The sequence below is a fragment of the Pleuronectes platessa genome, chromosome 16 (genome assembly GCF_947347685.1).
Source record: "Pleuronectes platessa chromosome 16, fPlePla1.1, whole genome shotgun sequence".
Classification (NCBI taxonomy): Eukaryota; Metazoa; Chordata; class Actinopteri; order Pleuronectiformes; family Pleuronectidae; genus Pleuronectes; species Pleuronectes platessa.
Genome location: NC_070641.1, coordinates 14,766,326 through 14,790,785, shown reverse-complemented (window position 1 = coordinate 14,790,785; position 24,460 = coordinate 14,766,326). Strand labels below are relative to the sequence as shown.

Sequence of the window (24,460 nt, the reverse complement as noted above, 5' to 3'; positions counted from 1 at the left end):
GGTGAAACTCTTCTGCATCACAGTCCACACTGAACTGAGCCAGGACAGTGATTCAACTTGATGCTGGCTACTTTCTCCTCACATGACAATGTTTTGAGTGGCGTTATGTAAGTCCTCATCAAAGGAGTTCTCTCCTAAAAAAAAAAAGAAGTGTGTCTTTAGTTTGGCTGCCCACTGCCGCACAGCCCTGGACCACTGCCTGCAGTCTGCTGGCATTGAGTTTTCCCATCCTGGCATGAAGTCATCTTGGTCCTTTGACTGACACACTCGGAGCGGAGTGGTCTGTTGTTCATGGCATAAAAAAAGCACTCAGAAAGTGCCATCAAAATGAGCCTCTTCTCTCCATTCATCACACATCCAGAAGAATCACGACCTGTCAAACAGTGTGCGTCCACTTCTGTGCACTTACATAAGGGTGTTTACACACATAGAAACTGGATTATTGCTGGCAACAGATGCACTTCAAACATTAATTGTGCTAATTGAATCTGGAAATGAGCTGCACTTAAAACTGTGACGTTTGACTGTTGTAGATCCTTATGTGCAACAATTTGTCCTGACCACAATTCAGACGCATAACTGCAGAAGCTGAAGGTTTTACTTTCTTGGCAGGTGAGTTCAAGTTCCAGTATAGCTCTGGGTACCATTTCCATCTCTTGCTTCAATTAGTCTTTCATTACATAATAGCGTCTTTACAGTATCACATGTGGGAGGATGGAAAACAGTCTAACTGACAGGTGAGAGTGGGAGGCTGCTGTGGGTGGAAAACCAAAGAGGTGTTTTTTTTATCAGCTGCATCCACCAGATCCAGTGTCTCATCTTGATTACAGTAGGATTGCAGGAATAGGTATGTAAGTGGGTCCGTTAGTGGAATAAAGTATTATAAGACCAAAACCGACCATGCAAGTACACAATTCCTCAACACCTTCTGTCTTGCCCGTGGAACTCCAGCTCAAGTCAAATAGTTTATACCAACTCTTTCAAATCAATCATGAATTTGATTTAATATTAAATTCTCGAGAGTAAATTCCTAAAAGTTAGGAACTGTAGTTTTACGAAAAAGGATTAGAATAAAGGAGTTAACCATGCATTTGACAGAGACTATTAACAGCATATCCAACATGAATTTACCACACAAACTATTAAACTGCTGATCCTGAAGAAATCATGACAAGAATACTATAAAAACAGACATACTGAACAATAAAGCCTTTATTTATTTTTTGTTTTTCCCATAGTTCAAGTTTGTCATTCCCACCCAATAAAAAGGTGACAAATAGAGTGAAGGAGTAAGAGGTAGAGCAAGTGTTCCGTTCTCATTGTGATCAGCGTAAAAACTCACTTTTACACACCAAGGGAACGGCCATCCAAAGGCCAACCAACAAAAGAAGCAACAAAAGAAAAATTGTATTGAAAAAAAAACAGCAGCTTCTTTGTGGTGTTGCTTACTTTCCCTTATTATTCACAATCATAAATACTCCTAACTCACTGACTTTTGATAAAGGTCGCCCTACAGTGTAAACCAGAGAGGCATTGAGTTCTGGCATGCGCAGAGGCACAGCAATTATCATTACTATCATCACCATCATCATCACAGTCTCTGAACACTTGGAGTGGGGATAAGGGCTTCTTGTTGAGTCCAGGGGGCTCTGCATAGCATGGTCTGACAGGGGAGATAAGGGCCGCCCCCTATTGAACTGAAAAGAGAGCACTCGAGGAGAGTGTGACCTGCTCAGGTGAAGGGGGGGTCGTCTCCTTGAGAATGGGGGCACAGAAACCTGTGGAGCCAAACAGCGACGTCTGTCCAAAGCAGGCGCACGACAGTCATGTGTGTTCGTGAACACGCCTCAAGCTGGATTAAAACTAACTACTACCAACCATTCATCTACACTGCCAGGATTGGGACAGTGCCATGTTACATGAAAAAAAAGAAGAAAAAAGGATAGTATTTACATCTACAACGCATAAATTATTTCCCTACCATACTGAATGTGTAAGGCATATTAAGGTCTCTGGAAAAAAAAAAGGAAAACGTTAAGTGCCTCATATGTAAAGACTATGCAGATTCCAGAAATGAGATATGTAAGCAAAAGGATTAATAAGTGTAAATGTTGCAGAAATAAAATAAAAACGAAGGCCAGAACGAGTCCAAAAAAAAAAAGAGGAAAAAATTCTAAGTAATAGGAAAATGGCACGAAGACATAGGCTAAAGCCGTGAGCTTGATTAGGCAACCCCCAGATACTTCCAGGCAGTAACGACGGAGCCTGCTCTTTAATACCCAAGAAAGAAGAAGAGTACTGAGGGGTCACTCCATGGAGGGTTACACCCAGGATTCACTGATTCTATGAGATGCTTTACATTCCTGCCTCGCACCGCCAAGCCATCTAGGAATGATTTGCAACTCCTCTTGCCCAGAATGTGACCTTCGACATTTCTTACGTTTTGTCGCCGCCATGGAGCCTCCGACGGCCCGGCCCATGGCAACTGCAGCCCTGTACACTGACCAATCGCCTCAGGGCAGAACTGGGTCATCAAATAAGGCCTTAGAGTCTGGTAAAATTCACACTTGTCAACGATATACAGTATCAAAACTCTGTGTAATGAGAAAACATACAAACGCATATGCAAATATAGCTTTCAATATGCAACAACATACACATTAACTGTTGGTTTTGCAGATGAAATTCAAATTTTTCATACATTATTTGACAAGATAATGTCTGGTTCTGTTCATTCTGAAAAGAGAAAGGAAAAGAAAAAAGAAAAAACAAGACAAAACCAATAAATCAGGTTCGGTTCATATTTCGCATGTTGGATAACTGCGCACAAGGGAGGCGTGGAGGAGGGAATTGAACCTCTCCAGTTGACCGTATACGTTCATGTTACCGCCACCCTCCCACTCCAGTGCTTCTGGGCTTCTGTCAGTCTTTGGGTCGCCCCCATCCCCACCCGCCTGCTGTGTGTAGGTGCATGTGAGTCGGTCATTCCAGTGAGGTTTAAAATAAGTATAGGCCATTGGTTCGTTTGTTGAGAGGTCCCGCCTACCCTGATGGGGTGGAGCCTGGGGGAGGGGGGGGGGGGGGGGCATCCTGGCCCATCAGTCGTCCAGGATGACCTTGACAAAACTGGCCACATCTGTCTCTTTGGCGTCATGAAGGGTGAGAAATGGATGTTGCTGCATCAAAAGGAGGAAAGAACGGAGTTAGAAGCATGCTCTTGAGAAACAATGTTTTAAAAGAAACCTGTGCTGTTATTTACTTGTGAAACATCATCTAAGTGTTGGTGGGTTAGGTGGGCAAGACTGGCCTCTTGTGGGCAAAAGCAAGAACCTGGCCACACTGACCATTACAACAGGGAGATTAATGGTGAAAAGCGCCATCATTTATAATCAAACCTGTTGGTGTTGAAAATGAAATTAAAATAAGAAAAAACACAAACCATTAATTCTGTATAAGCTGGTCTCTCATTTGGCTTCTTTCTTAAGCTGTAAAAACAAAAAGATTAATTCAAGAGAGAGAAAAAGAGCATTTAAATACATCATAGCTTGATATAAAAAAGGGATTAGAAATTGATAAAGACATTGGACATCATCTGAAGCTAAACTGCAGCTCTACTGTACTTTAGCCACTTCTGTCAGTAAAAACAGAGCAGACACTGACCCCTGCTGGTCATCACAGCTACTTTTGCATTTTCTTTTTCAAAGGCAAGATGAAAATGCAACACATCATTGACCATAGTCATCGAGCGTGAGGCTCACTTACCACTGGGAGATGAAATCTACAAAGTCTGGGGAGAAGCGGTCAGCAGGCAGCTGTGGAGATGGCTCGTCTACCACCTGTTTGAGTTGCTGGAACGGGGTGCCCCATGAGTCGTAGGGGAATTTCAAAATAGCCAGCTCAATCTAGGAGAGACAGGAGGAAGGTGCTTTAACGGCAATCATACATGTAGGATCTTGAATTTCGTGATGGCATGTTTTGAGAATACTGTATTTACTATCATGATAAATGTTTACTGCAACTCAAACCATTGTAGACATTTTAGAGAAGTATTTACTCTTACCCTTTTTATGTGTAGCTTAATTAGGTTTGTATATTTATACTTCTTGCAACCATCTTTGGTCATACAATTGTCATATAATTATGTACATTTAGGAGGAAACAAAATGTAATATATGATAGTAACACAGTGAACTCACTTTGAAGCCTTAATTTTATAGAAGAAATTGTTTAAATCAGATTAAAGAGCAGTTATAGTCTTGAGGTGAGCAGCAATAACATTACTACAATCTGTAGTAAATTAATTCCCTGAAAACTGCACTAACTAAAAGAATGACAACAATCCATCACTACTCACCATAGTGATACCAAGACTCCATACATCTGATTTGACACTGTAGCCTTTCTGGTTGAGGTCAGGATTGATCCGCTCGGGCTGAAATGGAAATATAGATAAATACCAACAACATCGATAATAGCTATAAATAAGTAAAATATTAAAATACAAAAAAGGAATTAAAATTCTAAAAATCACGGTTACTCTCTACCTTGAATTAAATCTAGTCAAGAATTAAAAGCCACGTAAAGAGGAGAATACTTTGGTGAAAAGAAATTTGTCAGTCCCAATATATTTTGGGGTTTTGTGATCGTGCGTTCCAGACAAGATGTCAGTGGAAGCCTGATAAACATTAGTCTGGGATCCAGATCTCAAAACGATCACAGCTACTGGCCTGTGGACTTTTGGCTTTACTCCAGCTGATGATCAACATTGGTCAGGCCTCAATGAGCGTTCCAATCCTGCCATACATTTCTAAAAAAATCCTTTCCTTAAATCTCAGCATGCCGGTACCGGAAATCCGCTCCCTGATTTCCCCAAGTCCCAACTCACCGCCATGTAGGGCTTGCAGCCTGCGTCCAGTGTTTTGGCCACGGAGTCCACCAGGTGACCACTGATGCCAAAGTCGCACATTTTAACTTGGCCCTGCGTGTTGATGAGGACATTGGAGGGTTTCACATCTGGAAAGAGACAATGTTGGGAGGATCATGAGAGAGCGAGAAGAAAGGAAACTAGGAGAAGCATCAGCGGGAGACCTGAAAAAAGTAACCACTGACGATTTGAACTGCTCACCTCTGTGTATCACTGACAGGTTATTGTGCAGATGCTCTAATGCCTTGACAATCTGTGGAGTAGTAGAAGAACATTTCAGGAAAAAGACTGAACTCCGCTGAAAAGATGATCACATGAACTGATGCCACAGATGGTATCTCAGTGAAACCAATGAGCGTTTACATACACATTAACATAAATTAATTATCTGTGGTCTATTGTTGGTTGGGTTTGGTGTTGTGGATTTCCTGGAGTCAAATTAATTTCTGTTTAACAACAAACCTGCAGTAAAAAAAGTGATTGTCTATATTAAAAATGCAAAGAAGAATCGTGCCTTAATATTTTAAATATTAGTTATGATAATATTTACAAGAGATGGTTGTAGATTTGGGGAACTATAAGGGTTAATAATTGTTTTCTTTCTGAGAATTACATACGAAAAATCCTTAAATGTTTAATATGTAATCTGTATACGAACACTAATGTGTTTTTGCTTTTAGTGGTAATCACGTGATGTGACACTTTCTTTGCGAATCATAGTTTTTTTATAAACCCAGGACTTCATCCAGACTATATTACAGGTTGCCTGGCAACCTGACTGTGACAACAAGACCCTAGAAATTCACTGCACCTGGGTGTTGTTCGCCAATAAATGACTAACTACAGATAACCCATACATCTTGTACTTCTCAGAGAGAACAAGACTCCAGAAAAAGGTTGAAGACCTTTACTTTATAAATCATGTTAACACACTGGATATCTTAGGGACAGTACGTACTGCTACTGTGATCTTTCCCAAGATGTCCTCGGGGATGGTTTTGCCTTTCTCAATAACATTCTTATAGAACTTGTCCAGAGACGTGTCCATTAGCTCCATACAGATCCACACATCCCCCTGGATACAAAAAAAAGTGCCAAAATTGAAGAAACAAGATTAAGACAGGGTGTCACAGCAGTCAATTGATTTATATAAAAATATTGTCCTCACCTCTCTGAAGAGGGCGCCATAGAAGGTCACAGTGAAGAAGCAGTCAACTGTCCTCATAGAAATGTCCAGGTCCATCAGGAGTCTCTTCTGCTCCAGACTGTTGACTGTGGCACGAATTCTCTGGTAACACAAACATCATAGATGGGCTGTGTCATCACAGGCACATGTAGCTTGAATCAAATGGTGTCCAGTGTATAACCCTATAGCCCTGCACCCCTCTCTTAATATAACATGTCACAGATCTAACTGATCTGAGCGGAATATTTACAGGATGAGCACATATCTTGAATAAATCTGTGAGGCTTCCATTTATAAAAAGCATGGTGCATGTACACAGATGCCAAATCAGGTAACCTGAGTGGCAGCCTAGCACCCTACCTTGACAGCCATGATAACACCACTGGGCACATGTTTCATCTTGTCCACCACACCATACGCTCCCCTTCCCAGCTCCGAAATCTGCTCCAAGTCATCTGCCTTCACCACGAAGTTCTGCACAGGAGGAGGCATACATTACATTAAAGGATGGATTCAGCTCGGCCAAAAAATAGAGTAGGCAATGAGAGCCAGCTTTACCTGATCTCCAATTGTGACGCAAGCTTTAGAGTCAAGATCTCGAGGGGCCCTGCAGAGAGACGGCAAAACAATTAAACTACCTGTGAAAAAGGCACACAATAATTCAACCCTAATGGAATATTCATATGCTGAGAGAATATGTGCATGTTTATTAGTGGAATATAAATCAATTATTGGCAGGGTGTCACTCTCTTTGAATCCATGCAGCTGTACATCTGAAAGAGGAGTTATAAAATGGAGGGCGAGACAGTGCTGCATCCTCAAAATTAAATGAATGCTATAAAAGTTTTTGATAAAGTGTTAATATGTACCTCATGTAATTGTGACCTGGTATGTTTAAAATGTGTTAATCTCTATTAACGAAATGTAAAGAAGGACCATAAAGCCCATATGATAGTGGAGTGGTGGAAAGATATTTGATAAAATATGACATTTTTTTATGTACATCTTTTTATTCTTCCTTACAGTCTGATATAAACACCACCACTGCTGTTTCTGTGATTACCTAATATAAGCTTATAAATTGACCCAACCAGTGCGTCAGTGAGACCCTAATTTTGCAACTCTCTAAGGATGGTATGGCTGCCATTGTAAAAAAAAAAAAAGGAGGCTTACGCTGGTGCTGCTGGTGGGGGCTGCGCAAACACTTCTTTGGCAAGCTTCAGCCCAGGGTTCTTCTTCTTCCCTTAAATACAAGAACACCATAACAATCTCAGACCCAATCAGTAAAGCTACAACAAGCGAGTATAATTTGCAGTGTTTTGTCTGACCGAGGCAAATTAACTCCACATCTACATAGTCCATATGCAACATTAGTCCGAATTAAAAACAAAGGCTTCTGAATCAGAACAATCAGTGCCAACTAAGTGTCCATATTGGCCTATTGATATATTGTTTTCTATTCTCGTAGTAAGGAGTGTTTTCAAGCTTGCAGTCAATTTGGAGTTTCCACTGACACAAACCACACCAAATGATCTGTTATCTCACTGGAGATTAGGTGTACTCAAAGCTGAGGCCCAGCAACACAGAGGAGGTGGACTGAGTGACTTATCAACATCAGTATGATGACTCAAATGCTTCGGTGGGGGGCTTTTTCCTGTCACATATTTTTTTTTACTTTAAAGGGGACATATTATGCCCATTTTACCACAGTTGATATGGTTCCTTGGGGTCTTAATGAAATGTCTGTAACATATTTTGGTCAAAATACCACAAGGATCATTTAAAACAGCACCTTTTTACCCTGTCTAAAACAGCCCTCCTCAGATTGACCTGTTTTGAGTGCCCCGCCCCCCTCCCACCGGTGAGCCTGGCTGCGAGAGCCCAAGCTCCCCAGCGCACCCCCGCAGTGGGAGCAGTGGGAGCTTGAGCTGGCGCAGCTTTTGGGACCCAAATTAACGTGTAGAAGCACTACAATAGTGGAATTTTCATAATCTCTCCCCTTTAAGCTGGAAATTCATTTATCAATATGTTTTCCTGTTTTTTCTCAGATTAGCAGCCCTCACATATTCTACAATTCTGCTGTAAACTGTGCAGCTCCAGGACATTTCTTTGTTAAGTCAGTGACAGCAGTCCATTCATAAACACAGTTTACCAGCAGCCTTCGGGACTTCCCATCAGGGGCCGGGAGTCTCTGCCAGAATGACACAGCTACCGGGCTTACGAGCAATAACAGGGGAAAAAACAGCCCAACCCTCCCTGACATGAACATTTGTGTTCAGCATGTTTGCTCGTGTTGCAAGGTCAACAGGAAAAACATAAAACACTTTTCTTGACCTTTATCTGCGTGTGCTAGGACTTGGTCAGATGTTCACTGGGATTATATGATGAAAAACAATATGGTCCCCACTGGTTATCTTCTGTTCTTGCTGCAAACAAGGATCAAAGCAAGAAGTTTAATGATTCTACTCCAGTTCAGAAAAATTGGCTAAATGCACAGATAAACCTAGCAAAAGTAAAAAATAAATAAACTGTCACTCTTTCTGTGGGCCTGTATTTATGAATGAGTGACTCACACAGCTCCAGTCTGGAGGAAGTATGATTGGGCAAACCCCTCCTCAGCTAGATGAAGCTGGAAGGGAAGTGAAGTTTTTAGATTCCATGGCCGACCACTGAAAACATCTGACAGATCCATTTTGTGTTGCAGCCCTAAAATAGGCCTACGGTGTCTGGACAAACTATGATAGTTCCGCTTGGTAGAGATTGAAGTGTGATTTAGTCACACATGCTGTATCAAAAAAAAATTGTTTGCAGTTCCTCATCGTGGGATAAAGTAAATGACCATTGAGCACTCAAAGCCATCACAGGAAAATGTTTTGTTCATGCAACAAGACAAATGAAGAGCACAAACACGGTGGTGCAGTTGAAAAGCATCCCACACATGACATAAATTGGGTTTACTCAAGTTGACATATTTAACAATCCTTTTCTCCTGCAGAAAATAAACTGCAGATTGTCCATTATATCTAACGTCTAAGTGTTTGGCCCTCTCAGGAAGCAGTCCTGTTCGGGGAGCCAGTGGGTGGTGTGTGCAGTGACCCTGTAGCCATGGCTGTGGGGTGGGATATGACTCATGGCCAGTCAGACTGGACCCATCCGCTGAAAACACAACAACTGTCAGGACCCTTTGGGAAATATGATGTCACTTCACTTGGCCCGTTTGGAGCTCACTGTCCCTGTTCAGGCCAGCCGAGGCCAGCTCCACTCAACAGCCCTCTCCTGAGCAATTCACTATTCTGATTATGGCGTCTTCATCAGATTAATAGTTTTTGCTGCCGTGTTAGCAGTGAACTGGTGCACTTTAACAGGAAATGCAGTCATACATAGAAAACCAAAGATGTTCAGTGGAAAGTACCCACGGTGCAGTAGTGCATGTACGTAATGGGAACAAGAATTTCTGGATTGTGCATTGGATCAAAGTGCCAATAGCTGTGTGGCAAGTCACCATCAGGAAGCTCGGGAGCTCAGAGTGTGGGTCCTTATACAGACACAATGACTCATGCACAGATAATCTTCCCCGCTACCCTATCAGCTCTGTGAGGGAGAACCCAATCTCCGAACATGCCTCGGCAATACAATGAGCAGCGCTGCAACTAACTTGCAACCACTCTAACCATTAACAGACAAATACAAAAAGGCACTTCCACGGAAACATCTCGGGCTTGCCTCGCATATGCACACAACTTCAATATCAGCGGCGTCAGAACCTGTGCAGCAGCTATGGAGCGTCTGCTTGCAGCCAGCGAGCTGTCAACAAACAGGAGAGAGGCTGCACCAGGTATTGGTGCTGCAAGTCAAAACATGCCACGGTAGGCCAAAGGCTGCGAGTGCCTGAGCTGCAGCACAGCCAATCTGCACAGCGCTCTGAGGAAGCCGTGTGTACTCCCGACCATGGTAACGCTAGTATGATTGTGTAACAGCAGCAGCGGTGAACGTGAAATGTAAATTGACATCATCGCCATCATGTTGGAGGTGTGTGTGTGTGTGTGTGTGCATGTCCATCTACAGTTGTGAGGGCCAATTTTGGTTCAATCCTATCATTGTGAGGACATTTTTGGGTGGTCTTCACCAAGTCAATGGACTGCTTGAGGGTCAAGACTTGGTTTTAGGGTCAGGGTTAGAATTGGGGTTAGGTTAGGCATTTAGTTGTGATGGTTAAGATTATGGTAAGGGCTTGGGGAAAATGCATTATGTAAATGAGGGTCGTCAAAGGGTTAGGGTTAGGGGGACGTGTCTGTGTGTGTGCGTGTGTGTGTGTGTGTGTGTACGTGAGTGACGCAGAGGAAGGACCATGACTTTTCCAAGGTGTGTGTTTTATTCAGTAATTACAAAACACCCACTCGCTGACTGACAGGCGGAAGCCAAGTGTGTGATGGCGCCCTGGTTCCTTGGTATTACAAAATAAAAACACCACAAGGAAAAGGGGAAGTTTGCTTCTTTTTTTTTATCTGTGCAGATGCTTGTGCGTGTTTGTATGAGTTCCCATTTGTACACTGAAGCTGATAAGTTCGGTCAAACCTGAACAGAACCCGCCGCGATCGATGAGTCATGAGGCCGAGAAACACAAACACCTGTGGACCCTGCGTCGCTTCCACCCGGGGGGACAAACTCCCGTGTGCGCGGTCACTTCCAGCTCCGGGACGACTCGGTAGGGAATCACAGCCCCGGCAACACTCCCGTCATTAGCCCGCAAACTAAGTTAGCTAGCCACCGTTTGAAAACGACGCGGTGCGAGTGTAGCCCTTAGCTTCAGATATATTAACCGTTAAAAAGACATGCTATCGCTAGCTTCCACCTCTGAGACACGGGGATGTGAAGGGGCTGAGCGGCGGGGACACACGCTAGCTAGCTTCTACTTCTTTTACTTCTTCTCCCCCCCCAGCTCACACACATGCAAGCCTTCCACCTGGCGAGGTTACATTTTTTTAAACATAGCGAGCAGAACTACTTCCATGTTTGTTTATTTTTTGGTAAAATACAGTTTTGAAAAGAAGTGTGTGTGATGGTGGTGGTGGGGGGTGAAGATGAAACCAAACAAAAAGCACTCACCTCCTTTGGACAGAGACATTTCCCCTTTGCTGTGATGAGGGGGAAGGGAAGCACAAAGACTTTTGCCTTTTTTTTACTCCCTCCCTGCATCTACCCTTCCACCCGCTCAGGATCGCTGGCTTGCCGTGCACACACAAAAAAGAAAAAAAAAAGAAAAAGAAAAACTAGCAGCGATTAAAAACCCGATGTTTCGTCACTGTGCACGCGCAGCGCTTCGATCTGCGGCTCGCGCGTCCAAAGCTCGATCGGCAGATCAATGCACGAGTTTAAATCGAGTCTCCGCGGCTCGGACACTTCGAGTTAACTTTGCTAACAAGACCTGGACTTCTTTTTTTTTTTTTTTCGGGTGGCCAAAGTCTGACAGCTGAAGAGTCAAGCAACGTGATGACGTACTTCCTGCCGCGCGCCGGGCATCATGGGAGGTGGAGTTCGGATCGGGTGAGCGCCTTTTTTCTCAGAACTGTGGACTGCTCCGAACTAAGCCAGATAAATAACTTCCAACTATAGACTGTATATAAATATGAAATAATACCTACTTATTTATTAATATATATATACAAAGAACTATTCATAATATCAACAATACATTTTTATTAATAATGATTGCACTTTAACTCAGGTTTGACATTCTTAACTGTGCAATATTCATTCCACTTTATCTAATACAATGGTTCATGTGCAATTCATTCACTGTGCATATTGCACATAGGTCCTTGCACTTATATATTGCATGATACTTACTGATGCCTACTTTTGACTGTTGCTGCTGTAATATTGCAAATTTCCCCAGTGTGGGACTAATAAAGGATAAACTCATCTTATCTGTTATCTTAACTTATCGTATTAATGTCGATGTTTTTATTTTATCAAATACTACTACTACTACTAGCGCTAGTAGTAGTATTTAATAGTTGTATACGGTCTATGTGTTACTCAATAAATAACTCATTAAAATCCACTAGATCCATATTTTTATTTGGATCTGCCACATATTGCACAAACTCTTGAATATCAGTTCCCTAAACATGTCTCTCTTTTTTCATCAAGATCCATTAATGGTTAAATGAGAAATCAAGGGAAATGTTATTTTGCAATGGTAAAGAAAGTTAAAATATCCCTGATTTGGATCCACATCAAAACGTTATGTGTTCTCTACCTTGACCAATGGCGCATCCTTTTACCAAGTTTTGCGGTATCAATGGGTACCTTTTGCATAATCCCACAAACAAATAAACAAACCAATAAACAAATTTACAGGGGTGTCATAACAAAACATATAACCTCCCTGGCAGAGATGATCAAAAATAATTGTGAAAAGATCATACATTCATTTTGCATCAATTACAGGACACAACAGAGATTTACTTTATTGTATTTTATTGGTTTCAGGATGAAAATGCATACTTTTCTAAAGTTGCTTTAAAAGCAAGAATATAATGCTTGTGTAACTGTAAATCATTGAAAAAAATACCACTGGATCAACTGTCTTGCAAGTCAACTACTGTAAACAAAGAAATACTGATAATAGGATTGCACTTTAATTCCACATTTTTGTTCGTAAGAACATTTTTCAATTCAGAATTGTGAAATGCCTAAATTTAACTTCCATTACAGTTTATTTTAAAGTAATTTTCTACAGTACTTTTGCCATCACACAGATTTAATACATTCAAGGAACAAACAGTCAGACTATAATAAAATACTTTAACAGATACAGTACAGTGAGTTGGTTTACTTAGTATGCATGAAATACCCCCCCCCCCCCCCCCCCCCCCCCACTACCACTGATGTTATAATCAAAGCTGAGCTGTCAAACTCTGAATCCTTTATTGTACCAGACAACTCCCTGCTAAATAGTGGGAAGACGACTAAATGTACAACCTAAATAACAATGGAGATGTCACAGACCTGACACATAAGCATGCGTGCCTGTGATATGACTGCACTTTTCTTTAGAATATGTTCATGTGATTGTGTGGGTGGAGGTTGGATGATGAGGCCACGCCAATTTCCTGCCTTCATTTCCTAGCGACGAGGAGGGTGTGGTAGAGGGGTTTTACAATAACGTGCAGATAGAGGGAGCTGTCCATTAGGTATTCAGATGCACGGCGCTGCAGGTCAGCGTCGACCAGGAAATCCCCGGCCTCCTCTGTGCTTTGGTGGAAGTTGTAGACGTGGCGAACCACCACTTTTCCTTGCTGTTTTGCCATTACAATCACCGTCTTCTGGAAACTCACTCCAGCAAAGTCTGGACTGGAGGTGGCTGGTGTTACAATAATGCGAGGCCGGCCTCCGTCTGTGCGGGTGGGCTGCATAGCGCCCAGCTCAGTGTAGGTTGACCTGGCACTGAGCGGGAGCCAGCGAGGGGAGAAGAGAGCGTTCCATGTCACCCTCTTACTGGAGTCATGGCCGCTGGGCCCGAGCTGAGTCTGGAAGCTGAAGCTGCGGTCATCACGAGTGGGGTTATTGATGACCCAAGGGGAACCCCAGGAGGAGGACAGGTAGTTGCGGGGAGTGAAAATGCTGCAGTTGACATCAAAGTACTTGGCCAGCTGGATAGGCGAGGCGGCGTGAAATTGGAATGCCAGGTAGAGGAGATCGCGGATGGACTCGTAATATTTGAGCATGAGGGCCGATTGCCTCTGAAGACGGAAGAGGTGCTGGGGGGGGATCATGCCATACCGAACAGCCTTAAGAGCACTCTCCACTGTCGAACTGACTGGCTGGTTCTGGCTAATCCAGGCCTCCAGGGCCTCGTAAAGCTCTAGCTCACTCTGCAAAATGAGGTCAGAGCGCTGGAGCAAGGAGAGGAGCAGGTCTTCACTGATGGAACCCCATTCCCCGCTCTGCAGCACCGAAGATAGGTTCCAGGACAGGTACTGCAGGCAGCTGTCCCGCAGGGCCAGGTCCCCGATTTGTTGTGCGTAGTTGTACCAACCGACCACATGACCCGTTGGGGAGTCACTAGAGAGATGCTGGGTCATGTATTGGGTCAGACCCTGCTGCAAGCCCCACACATGATACTTGCTGGCCAGCTTATGCAGAGAGATGGCCTGATCTAGCCGCAGTGAGATGTCACCGCAGTACAGATACCTGCAAGAGAGAAACAACCTGAGCTAGTCATCTTAAAATGAAAAACTGATACAAAAGCTCACTGCATTGAGAAGCTATGTGCTCTGAGTCACTGGAAAAACCCACACTGTCCGATATTTGACTGAGCCTCAAACAGCAGGTGTAAATTTAGAATAATTCGCAGGATGGAGCATCCCACTTCTCCAAATAGAAAGAAGAGAAGCAAAATGGTGGGTAAAGACCTATAACTCGGTACCTGTGGCAAATTGAAACGCATCTGTATGCAGTTTCTCGAATGGTTTTGTTCAACAAAAACTCATTAGCTCTAGGCAAATGGCTCCACCGTGAGTCACCCTCACCTGATGAACTTGTCAAAGACAGCCGCACACTCGGGCGTCTCCCTCAAAACCACAGTGCTGGTGTTGCGGCTGAGCAGCAGATCCTCGAACACGTCACTCTGCAGGGTGAGTAGCAGGCTGTGGGCCTGGATCACCTTCACCTCGTCCGTGTTGATGGTCTGCACGCGGAGGCTGACATCACTGCCGTTCCCCAAGGCCAGCAGCGTCTCCATGCGCTGCACCAAACCCATGGAGTTGTTCAGCACCGTGGCCCCGCTGTCCAGCGCTGCCTCCTGCTTCAGAGCAGCTGCGGAAAGAGCACGAACATGGACAATGACAGAACATGACAGAGACTCTGTAACCACCGTTAACATGCAAAGGACATCTCTCTTGTTCTCTTGCAATTGCAATTTTCCAGAGAATCAGCTATTTCAGGATTCATAAGATTGTCTTAATTCACTTCTGCATTCAGAAATGATACCTAATGGCCCTATTTTTTGCATCAACCTGACTCTGATGTCTGGGATTTCACAGCAGAGATCATCTTCATTTGCTCAATAAACACAGAAATGGAAAAGCCCATCCCAACCCTTGGACTGAACCACAACTGATAATACTGTGTGTGTGTATGTGTGTGTGTGTGTCACGTAAGAAGCAGACTTGCAAATCCTTCTGTTCTTCGGGTTTCAATTAACAACGGAAAGGGAGCATAAAGCCAGGTGGCTGACTCAGAAAACCTCCGATAGCAGGTGCCTGGGAAAAAGGATCCTGAGTTATCCGCACCATTGTAGATGGCTGCTGCTTCTATGGGCGCTCTCGACTTTAAGTACAAGTGGCACTTACTGGAGAATCTAAACATGAAAGACTCAGCATGACAAGCTGCTGTTTCCATTCCGCACTGCCACAGCCATCAGCAGCTTTGCTAGCCTGTTACTGGGGGTTTAATGAGACACTGGGGGAGCGCACTCAGCTCCCCGGGATGCCTCACAGTCTTCATTTCGCCACCACTATCAAGTGCCCCAACTTCAAAGTCACCTTTTTCCGATTAGTCAGCCAGCACCGTGAGTCAGCTGAGCAGGACTGAGTTAGTGGTAATGTGTACGGACAAATTATTGTGGCACAAATTAATTATAACTGGAGAACAAAACAATCTTTGAAGAAATGGTCTACTCTTGATTCTTTAAGCAAACAAAACAAAGGCAGATTCACTTTAAAGTCGACACAAACCAACAATGAAAACAATGTATGAAGAATGATTCCCCTGTGTCTTTCACCCAAGCTGAGAAGAAATGAAAACATTAAATGGAACATTTCATACACAGTTCCCCAAATATCTTGGATCAGATGAATCTGTGCTCAAAGGGAATTTCCAATGAAATCTAATGTGACAGCAAAGGAATGTGGCCCCAAAGCTTTGGTCGAATTCAGCCAAAGTCAGATCTTCTTAGGAGTAAGAAAAGCTCCCCCTCAGTGTTTGTAGTGCACTGTATCACTGAACCGGCACTAAGCCAGGCAGCAAATGCACTCGCCTGTCTATCCCTGCACCCAGCAGACAGATAGATGAGGACAGGAAGAGTAGAATAGATGAATATCCATCCCCTACCCCGAGGCTGAGTGAGAGACACACATTCATGCTGTGCCCTACTACCCACTGACGGTATGGGGGAAGCTGGACTGAAATAGAACAATGCAGTTTCAACTCACAATTTGGGTTATTCACAAAAAGATAAAAAATAAATAAAAGTGGGTTGACTCTTCCAAAGCAAAACAATTTAACCAGTCATGCTGTTTTTTTTTTATCTTACCCCCTGTAACCGTGACTGAGTGGAAGTTGATGAAGAAGAACAGGGTGCCCACATAGACCCAGGCAGGGATCCCTTGTTCAAATGAGCGCACCATATCTTCTCAGCTATTCCTCTTCCTTTCTCAGTGCCACTCTTTCCTGACCCGTCCTCTCGCTGCTGTGCCTTGGTCGTGTGAGCGCAGAAAGGTGCGTTGCCCCTCTTGTGACGCCCGGCTCCCTGTCCCGCACTCTTTATGTAGGACGCCGGCCTTTCCCTGGCGCATCTCGCAACCCCACAGACTCCATTGATTGGTGGAATCTGGCAGGGGCGTTGCTATAGCGACAGCTTTGATTTTTGAATTTCTCCCCTTTTTGGATGATGCATGGCATTGACCAGCGGCTTAATGGTTGTTTTGTTTTTTTATTCTATTTTGTATTAGTTTAAAAGTGTGTGTGGGGGGGGGGGGGGGGGGGGGGGGTGAAGCACTATCAACAATCAATATTAACACTGTTTCATGTTCTAATGGAACTCAGAATGCTACACTTTTTTTTACACTACACGGCAACATTTTGTTTATGAAATCTATGCTAAGTACAATCAGTGCCATTTAATTAATCTATTAATTACAGCTTAATTAGAGGAGGTTGCCACTGAGACTATCTGCCAAAAGTAATTGAAGGGCTGATATGAATGACCTATAAGACAGTCAATCAAATTTCATAATCCAGTTTTTTATCTGACAGTAATTATTTCTGATCGTCTTATTTCTCAGCATCTTAATTAAAGTAATCGGAGGATAATTCCATTGATGCTGGGTCCACTCAATTTAAGACGAGCCCTGTTTATAAAGCTCAACTGCCAATCAGGATTCAATATTATCATATCGTTTACTGAGATTTAAATTGTAATATTTTTTGTTTCCCCTGTGAAAAATAAAACTTTGTAGGTTCCATGTAAGAGCAGTTGTGTGACTACAAACTTCACACAGTGCAGAAGGTTGTGCAAAATACAGAGCATTTCCTGCTGGATATGCATGGAGCTAATCTTGCTCTTTGGCAGGGAACATACTAACCTCAGAGCTATGATAATCAATATGAAATGCTGTACTGACTCAAAGTGAGCCCAAAGCCCACGTGACATGAGAGAGTCATGCATCCTAGAACAACATGCACTAATACAAAGGGAGTGAAATGGTAGTCAGAGAAAGGGGTCTGTCAATACGGAGATCCCTGTTAAAACTCTAAGATATGGATCTGATATTAAAAAAAAGAATAACAATCAATGCATCCGACCGAGCCATTAGTCCAGTTGCAATAGTTATACCAACACACTGCATTCGGGATGAAGGTGTTTACAGTAGAAGAGCTCCAATTCTATACAATGCTCACTGTGGTAGGGACACAAAGAGGGATTCGGGTTGTGATGAAGCCCTGAGGGTGCTGCGGTGGAAATGCAGGAGAGGAGATGTCCCGCGAGACCCCAAACCTGAGCCACTGCTATGAATAACCTGACAGGTTCGCGGAGGAGAGCGGTGCTGAGGTGCCCTAATGAAGCACGCTGCAACAAACTGGACGAGGCAATATGGACCAGGCTCGGTGGATCTCCTGTCTTCTGAAAGTGACTGCAGCTGCACAAACATATACAAATACATCCTTTTTATAGTCTATATCAGTGTTATCAATATGTTTGAATGCAAATAGGCAATTTAAAGTGTACCTGGACAATAAAATATGATTCAGGCAACAGTTGTTTAACTACCGAATTGGACCCAGAGCCCATTTAATTCTGTGTGCATCTGAAAATTAGTATGTCCTTCATTGAGGTCACATTGCTTTCCCCCTCAAGTTCAGCTCCTATTAAGAATCTGCTAACAGGACCACAGTGCAAAGGAATGGATTGACTAGATGCTGGATTTGTGAGAGGACCCCCTCGGGACAAGATCTATCAAGGGATCGATGCACCACAGGGGAGCACCATCACACAGTATAAACAGTGCATTTAGTGCAGGCTGCATGCCAGAGTTTGTTTCAACAAAGTGTCCTGGATGACCTTACTCTTGTGCCCAACCCAGAGCACCAGATAATCAGGTCTCCAAAACATGACAAATGTGCTGAAAGCATATCAATGTGTAAAAGGTTTACTTGCAAGAATGGATGAAACGAAAAAAAACTACATGAAAAGAGTTATACATTGTATGATTCCAAGTGACACAGCGGAATATGTAGAGAAATTATCATGTAAAAATGTTAATCTAGTAATTGCATCGGGTGGTTGCTCGATATTCTGCAGCACACTTTTTCCTTGTTATGATTTACAATTTTAACACTCAATAATGGGCAAAGTAAGAATTTAACTAGTTTTGTGATTCTTGGCCAAGGAAGGACCATTACTTCAGAGACAACACTCTGCTCTTACACTGTATTTTCTGATGGAAAAAGCGTTTGTAACTGTTCATCTTGTCAACAACATTTCACATTTGAATTTTTCTTTTGACTTTCAAATCCCAACAATGGAATCACACCCCAGTATTTCAGCATTTTACCGTCGAGAGCGTAACTTTTATTCTAAAAGCTTAAAATCAATGGTGTCAGTCAATGCTCTCATTTATCAAATGGCTGTTAAGTGGCGTGGCCGAGCGGCAGATCAATCGCAAGATCTATTTTGTTGTGTAACCTAATTCGATTGTGTTTCTCTGAAAAACAAAGGAGTCCTCCAATGACGAACAAAATCCAGCAGGTGGAGCTGCAAACTGGATAATGACTGCTCAGAAGTACTTTTACAGGGGAGGAAAAAATACGGGAATAAATGTCCTTTTTAAAGGTATTAATGTGATTATTAAAACATGCACTTGGTGCCAGACTTTATAGTTTGATCATCCTTAAATCCATCAACTGTGTGAAGGGCACTTTGCTCCAGGAAACAGAAATTGGGCCAAACTCAGAAACACACCCTGAAACTGACTAATCACAAAACTGATCAAATCACTGAACGCAATTAATCACCACTCATCAGTGAAATGAAAGTTTCTGCATGTGAAGGGGGGGGGGGGGGGGGGGGGTCACAGCTCAGAACATGTGTCACAGCCTGTGTGCGCGAGTGGAAGTGTCACAGGAGAGGTGAGTGGTGCCTTTGTCTGGATGTAAACCGCCTGAAACAAATAAGTAGGGCTGGCCGCTAATCTCGCAGAATATGCAAAGCTGCAAACACCCTAGGGGCTGCAGGAAGAGACAGGGCTGGAGCCGAGACACGGCAGGAACGAGTGCATCTGTGGAATAACTATCATGAGGAAGGAGTGTGCGGATGGAGCACTGTGTATGAGTGAAACTGGGAAAAAGAAAATCGTGGATCGACTAAGTGGGTTGTTTAACTTCTGTAATAATTTCCAAACACAATCGATAAAAAACATCTAATTCGGGAACAACGCAAGTGTGATTACAGCGGTGGGATATCCTCTCCGGAGCTCAACTACCTGTTGGAGCTGCTCTCATCCGTCCAGGTAAGAAAATCCCCCAACAAACAATCCCCTCACACTAACAATTATTGTTCTGATACGCCTGTAGAATTATTCGATTTTTACTTTGTATTCAGTGTTGTGTTTTTGTTTTAGGAGCTAAGGGGAATGCCTCGTTTTTTTTATTTTAGCTTTGTAACTTATCAATAAGTAATAAACAAATCAAATAGATTTGTCAATGGTTTTGTTGGTTGAAGAAGTAGAAGCATTTTCTTTTAACCTATAACTTCAGAATCCTAATTTAAGGATTTACTCAAATTGTAGATTTTTTTCAATGTGAATGGAAAACATTAATACCAATACAACATCAGTCGGTCAAACAATAACACCTTATTTATAAAGCAGTTGTTATACAAGCTAAATGTAAGTGCTTAAGATATAAAGTAGACCTAAACTAGGGCAGAGGGAAAATCATAGAAATAGATAGAAAAATACCTAACAAGATGACAAAATATAAAATGTGTATAGTGGCGAAAAACTACAACTAAAACAGAGCCTATATAAATTAAGTAGTTCAGCATAGATAGATTGTCTGATCTGATTCAAATTCACATCTGATTGATAATTTTGCTTGTAAATGTTGGATTATTCAGTAACTTAGATAAATTAAAGTTGGCACGATAAGCCTTCACACCACTGGGTTCAGTTTTCATTGTGGAAGTCCCCCATAGGCCCAGTACAAGGATCACTCTGCTCCGTCAAGGAGCAAAGTGATGCATGCCAAATCTAGAGTATTTTATTTAATAACAAGTGATGCAAATAATACAATTTCCATTGAAATCATGTTTAAATAATCAATGTGTTGTGTGGCAGGTTTTCAAATAGAATAAAAGAATCTGCAGCGAAGCCATGGAGCCAACCAGTGCTCCGAGGGGATGTGGCTCCAGCATCAGCTCCATATATTACAACCTGTGCGACCTCACTAAAGTGTGGGGGGTCGTGGTGGAGGGTGTTGCTGCTGTTGGCGTGGCGACCTCCTTTGTCCTGTTCATCATCCTCATGGCCTGCTTACCGTTTGTGACAGACAAGAAGAGAAAGGGTACGATGGCTTTCCAGGCCGGCATTCTAATCTTTACTCTGGCACTCTTTGGACTTGCGTTTGCCTTCATCGTGGGCCGGTCCTCCACCAGCTGTGCTGCACGCAGGTTCCTGTTCGGAGTGCTGTTCTCAGGCTGTCTAGCCCTCCTGGTGATGCATGGGCTGTGGCTTTACCTGCTGGAGCGGAGAGGCCAGGCTCCCAGGGTCTGGTTACTGTGCCTGGGAGCCCTGGGTCTGTGGCTGGTTGAGGTGATCATCAACACAGAGTGGCTCATCATCACCTTGGTCTGGAGGCCACAGGGCAATGTCACTGTCCCTGACGTGTCCTGCAGCATTGCTAACCAGGACTTTGTGATGGCACTCATCTATGTAATGGTTCTGCTGCTAGCTGTGGTGCTGATGGCAATACCCTCACTGACACACAAGCAGAAGCAGTGGCGCAGAGATGGAGCCTACATCCTGGTCACAGGGCTCCTCACTGTGGCTATCTGGGTAGCTTGGATTGTCATGTACATCCATGGGAACAGAGTGGCCGGGAATCCAACTTGGGACGATCCCACTCTGGCTATAGCTGTTGTGTCGAACGCCTGGTTGTTCCTCTTCCTCTACACTATCCCAGAAGTCTGCTTGCTGACTCTGACAGGCCCAGAGCAGGAGGAGCCCCATGATGGAGAACATATCTATCCCTCAAAGAAACTGGTTTATGACAACATCCTCAAGGATGTGGAGACGCCTCATCAGCACGTGTACCTGGAGAACAAGGCTTTCACAATGGACGAACCTACAACAGGTACGACATGGCAGTAATAATGAAATAGGTGTTTAAAGAGTGTGTTAAATAGAGGGGCATAAAATATCTACTCTACAGTATTGTACATTTGTTTGGTGGAAATTATCAGTACCATGGCAATAATCAGAGAAGAAAATAAGAATAATACTTAACCGAAAAGCAGGCTAAAAGTTGAAGATAGTCCACAAATAATTAAAGACAAAGTTGTAGCAGCTTTGCATGTTTGGACGGTTTTCTTCCTGTTCCATTTGTTTATCCAGCCTGCGAATACTGATTCACATAACTAGTCAGGTTTGGGTAAATGACTGTTCTCTTTATCTTCCAAGTGTCATTCCTGTTTTACAGTTTATGATGAAGTCCGACCTGAGACAGAAACAAGTATAGTCCACTGAACAATGACCATTTTCCTCTTCCAACCTTCTCTTTACCAGTGCCCACAAAGCCAGTGTCTCCTTATGGGGGGTACTATGGTCAGGTGCGAAGCTGTGTTTACCAGCCCACTGAACTAGCCCTGATAGCCAAAGGTATGACAAAGGTGAGTGTGTTCATGATACTTTACACCACCAAAAAAAATCCTCCTCATCATCACAACTGAACTAATCCTTCCTCTCTCTGGGCGTTTCTATAGATGGACCAAGACGCTGGGATGTGTCGACCCACATCCCCCTTTAGGAGTTCAGGAGGCATCAGCTCCCCGCCTCATTCACCAAATTCCTTACCATCCTAAGGAGTGTCCCACAGGAAGACTGTAGAGAACACATTGCACATTTAGTTTTTAAAGCGATGAAATTATTCCCCAACAGGGGTTTGTTCAAGCGTAAGAGTTCCTAATAGCAAATGTAATCCATCGTCCCTTTCTCTTCCTCAGGAAGATGCTTGAATCTGCTTAGTTTCCTCTGTTTGTGCAGTAGGCAGAGTTTGATAAATAAAATATTACAGTAACTGGAGACGGGCGGCCGATGTATTCATAGCCGATCTAAAGATTTCCATATGGAAAGGTTCACAAGTTTAGCTCCTCTATTTTATTTCCATTCTCACCAGTATATGGAAACTAGTGCTTTCATCTTTACTGTCAACTGTTAAATAAGAAATCCAGAAAGAACAGATTCTACTGTATGCATCTTTCTTTGAGCTAAAGTCAATCTTAGGTGACAACTGATCAACTGTGTTGTCGGTTTCAGACATGAACTTCTTCAGTGCATAAAAAAAGAAAGCAGCTTATTCTAGTCGTGTAAAAAAACTAAAGAGAAGGATCAAGTACCAGGGAAAAAAAGCAAGTGGCTATAGCCTCAGTTGTGTGCAGTGTAAAGCCAATGTATTTTTCTATTCTGGTATTGATTACATTATAACCAAGGATTTTTTTTGTGCCGTCACAATCTGCTGATTCAAACTCGTCTGTTGCTAGGTTCACTTGAGAAATAATGTCATTCAGACTTCCTTTGAAAGCCGTATGATTTTGTAGCATCTTGGATTTATAAAGAAATTATATATATTGTATGTATAAGGTGTAAATTGTAACGTATTAAACCTGTAAAGCTTACTAAAGGCCGATGGATCATCGGTTTTCACCAGGAAACAACAAGAGGAGGCAGCCAGGAGGTGTCAGGCATTGCAAGAGGAAGTGTGACCAGGATTTACATCTGGAACAACCTAGAACCATTATTTACATATTTTGCTTGATAAGGTCGTAGTGGCTGGCACGCACTTTGTGCTGAACAATTTTTTCACTGCTTTACAAGGAAAAAACATGGCAGCAATAAATCCATGTATTGCTCTTCACAAGTTTGAATCTAGGACTGCGATATCCTTAGTAGAGCCGGGTCGATGCATGATTGATTCGAGTTTGGAGCATAACACTGAGCTTTGATGGAGCGTGTGATAGAAACTGCATTGTCTGAGAGCTGCAACAATAAAATGCTGCCAGGAGCTTTCGAATCAAGGATGTTTGTTGCATAAGATTCAGAGTGGAGAGTCGATAATCATGAGTAATGGCACAATTCATACACACTCCTCTATATACAGACTGAATGTGAAGTATTTACTGAGGCCGTTTTAAAAAACACAACTGTGGATATACAATGTGGTCATATTAGTTTTAGGAAACCAAAAATGGACAACTACATTGACTTGCGATTAGTTCTTCCTGTTCACTACACAGAGGGGAACATTTGTTCACATTAATTACTCACACACACAGACACACAGTTAAGGGTGAGCTGCGGCTGCCTAGCAGCAGGCTGACAAAGCTCTCTCCCAATGACTCCCTCCATCCCGTAGTGTCAGCATCCACAGGTCATTTCTCACAAACTAGAAATCAGTCAGATCACAAACAGCTCCATCTGATCTCCAGTGCACATGTGAAATAAAAACTTGCCGACAGAGCTGCTAAAGAAAAAAGCTCCATTCAGATAAGCAGTGCAGCTTGTCAACAAAACAAATGTATCCAAATGTGAACAAAACAAGAGAACAGACGTTTGAGAGAATGTTTTCTTACAATTTCTAACAACAGTGAAGTCTTTGCTAAGCAGTTACTGTCCAACTCTAGAAAAAAGGGGATATGCAAATACAGTAAACCTCGCTTAAGCGTTTATTGTTCAGTCTATTAGACTTTAGTTCCAGATCATTGCATTGTGCTTAACTCGCACAACCAGCATCTTTCTCTGACAGGCAGCTGCTTTAAATCCCCTGGCATTATGAATGGCTGTCTTGTG

At 42.9% G+C, this 24,460-nt stretch overlaps 3 protein-coding genes across 4 annotated transcripts; 1 reads left to right on the top strand and 2 right to left on the bottom strand.

The window, feature by feature from the left end:
- Window positions 1–1,194: 1,194 nt before the first annotated feature.
- LOC128459295 (dual specificity mitogen-activated protein kinase kinase 6) lies at window positions 1,195–11,554 on the bottom strand. The gene is made up of 12 exons (XM_053444423.1): window positions 11,217–11,554; window positions 7,284–7,353; window positions 6,669–6,717; window positions 6,471–6,584; window positions 6,093–6,212; window positions 5,883–5,999; window positions 5,126–5,177; window positions 4,886–5,013; window positions 4,355–4,432; window positions 3,763–3,902; window positions 3,440–3,485; window positions 1,195–3,176 (listed from the first exon to the last, which is right to left on the bottom strand). Exons 1-12 carry the CDS (start codon window positions 11,233–11,235, stop codon window positions 3,099–3,101), a joined length of 1,011 nt encoding a protein of 336 aa, XP_053300398.1. The 5' UTR covers window positions 11,236–11,554; the 3' UTR covers window positions 1,195–3,098.
- A 1,680-nt stretch (window positions 11,555–13,234) lies between these two features.
- Window positions 13,235–16,537, bottom strand: btbd17b (BTB (POZ) domain containing 17b). The gene is made up of 3 exons (XM_053444426.1): window positions 16,432–16,537; window positions 14,648–14,933; window positions 13,235–14,309 (listed from the first exon to the last, which is right to left on the bottom strand). The coding sequence occupies exons 1-3, from the start codon at window positions 16,523–16,525 to the stop codon at window positions 13,235–13,237; spliced, it is 1,455 nt and encodes a 484-aa protein (XP_053300401.1). The 5' UTR covers window positions 16,526–16,537.
- Window positions 16,538–19,468: 2,931 nt separating this feature from the next.
- LOC128459291 (G-protein coupled receptor family C group 5 member C) lies at window positions 19,469–23,668 on the top strand. 2 transcript variants are annotated; one of them, XM_053444421.1, is made up of 4 exons: window positions 19,469–19,906; window positions 20,735–21,749; window positions 22,181–22,273; window positions 22,378–23,668. In XM_053444421.1, the coding sequence occupies exons 2-4, from the start codon at window positions 20,771–20,773 to the stop codon at window positions 22,419–22,421; spliced, it is 1,116 nt and encodes a 371-aa protein (XP_053300396.1). In that variant the 5' UTR covers window positions 19,469–19,906; window positions 20,735–20,770; the 3' UTR covers window positions 22,422–23,668. The 2 variants fall into 2 exon arrangements, with proteins under 2 accessions (XP_053300396.1, XP_053300395.1); XM_053444420.1 differs by having other exon boundaries at window positions 19,470–19,906; window positions 22,181–22,284.
- The last annotated feature ends 792 nt before the right edge of the window (window positions 23,669–24,460 follow it).

Coding starts and splice junctions, on each gene's coding strand:
- btbd17b (XM_053444426.1), bottom strand. CDS start 16,525: ATGGTGCGCTCATTTGAACAAGGGATCCCTGCCTGGGTCTATGTGGGC. Junction 14,934..16,431: donor CTCAGTCACGGTTACAGGGG/GTAAGATAAAAA, acceptor CTCTTTCCGCAG/CTGCTCTGAAGCAGGAGGCA. Junction 14,310..14,647: donor GTCTTTGACAAGTTCATCAG/GTGAGGGTGACT, acceptor TCTCTCTTGCAG/GTATCTGTACTGCGGTGACA.
- LOC128459291 (XM_053444420.1), top strand. CDS start 20,771: ATGGAGCCAACCAGTGCTCCGAGGGGATGTGGCTCCAGCATCAGCTCC. Junction 21,750..22,180: donor AATGGACGAACCTACAACAG/GTACGACATGGC, acceptor TCTCTTTACCAG/TGCCCACAAAGCCAGTGTCT. Junction 22,285..22,377: donor TAGCCAAAGGTATGACAAAG/GTGAGTGTGTTC, acceptor GCGTTTCTATAG/ATGGACCAAGACGCTGGGAT.
- LOC128459295 (XM_053444423.1), bottom strand. Junction 6,585..6,668: donor GCGTCACAATTGGAGATCAG/GTAAAGCTGGCT, acceptor CCTCCTGTGCAG/AACTTCGTGGTGAAGGCAGA. Junction 6,000..6,092: donor ATGGCGCCCTCTTCAGAGAG/GTGAGGACAATA, acceptor TTTTGTATCCAG/GGGGATGTGTGGATCTGTAT.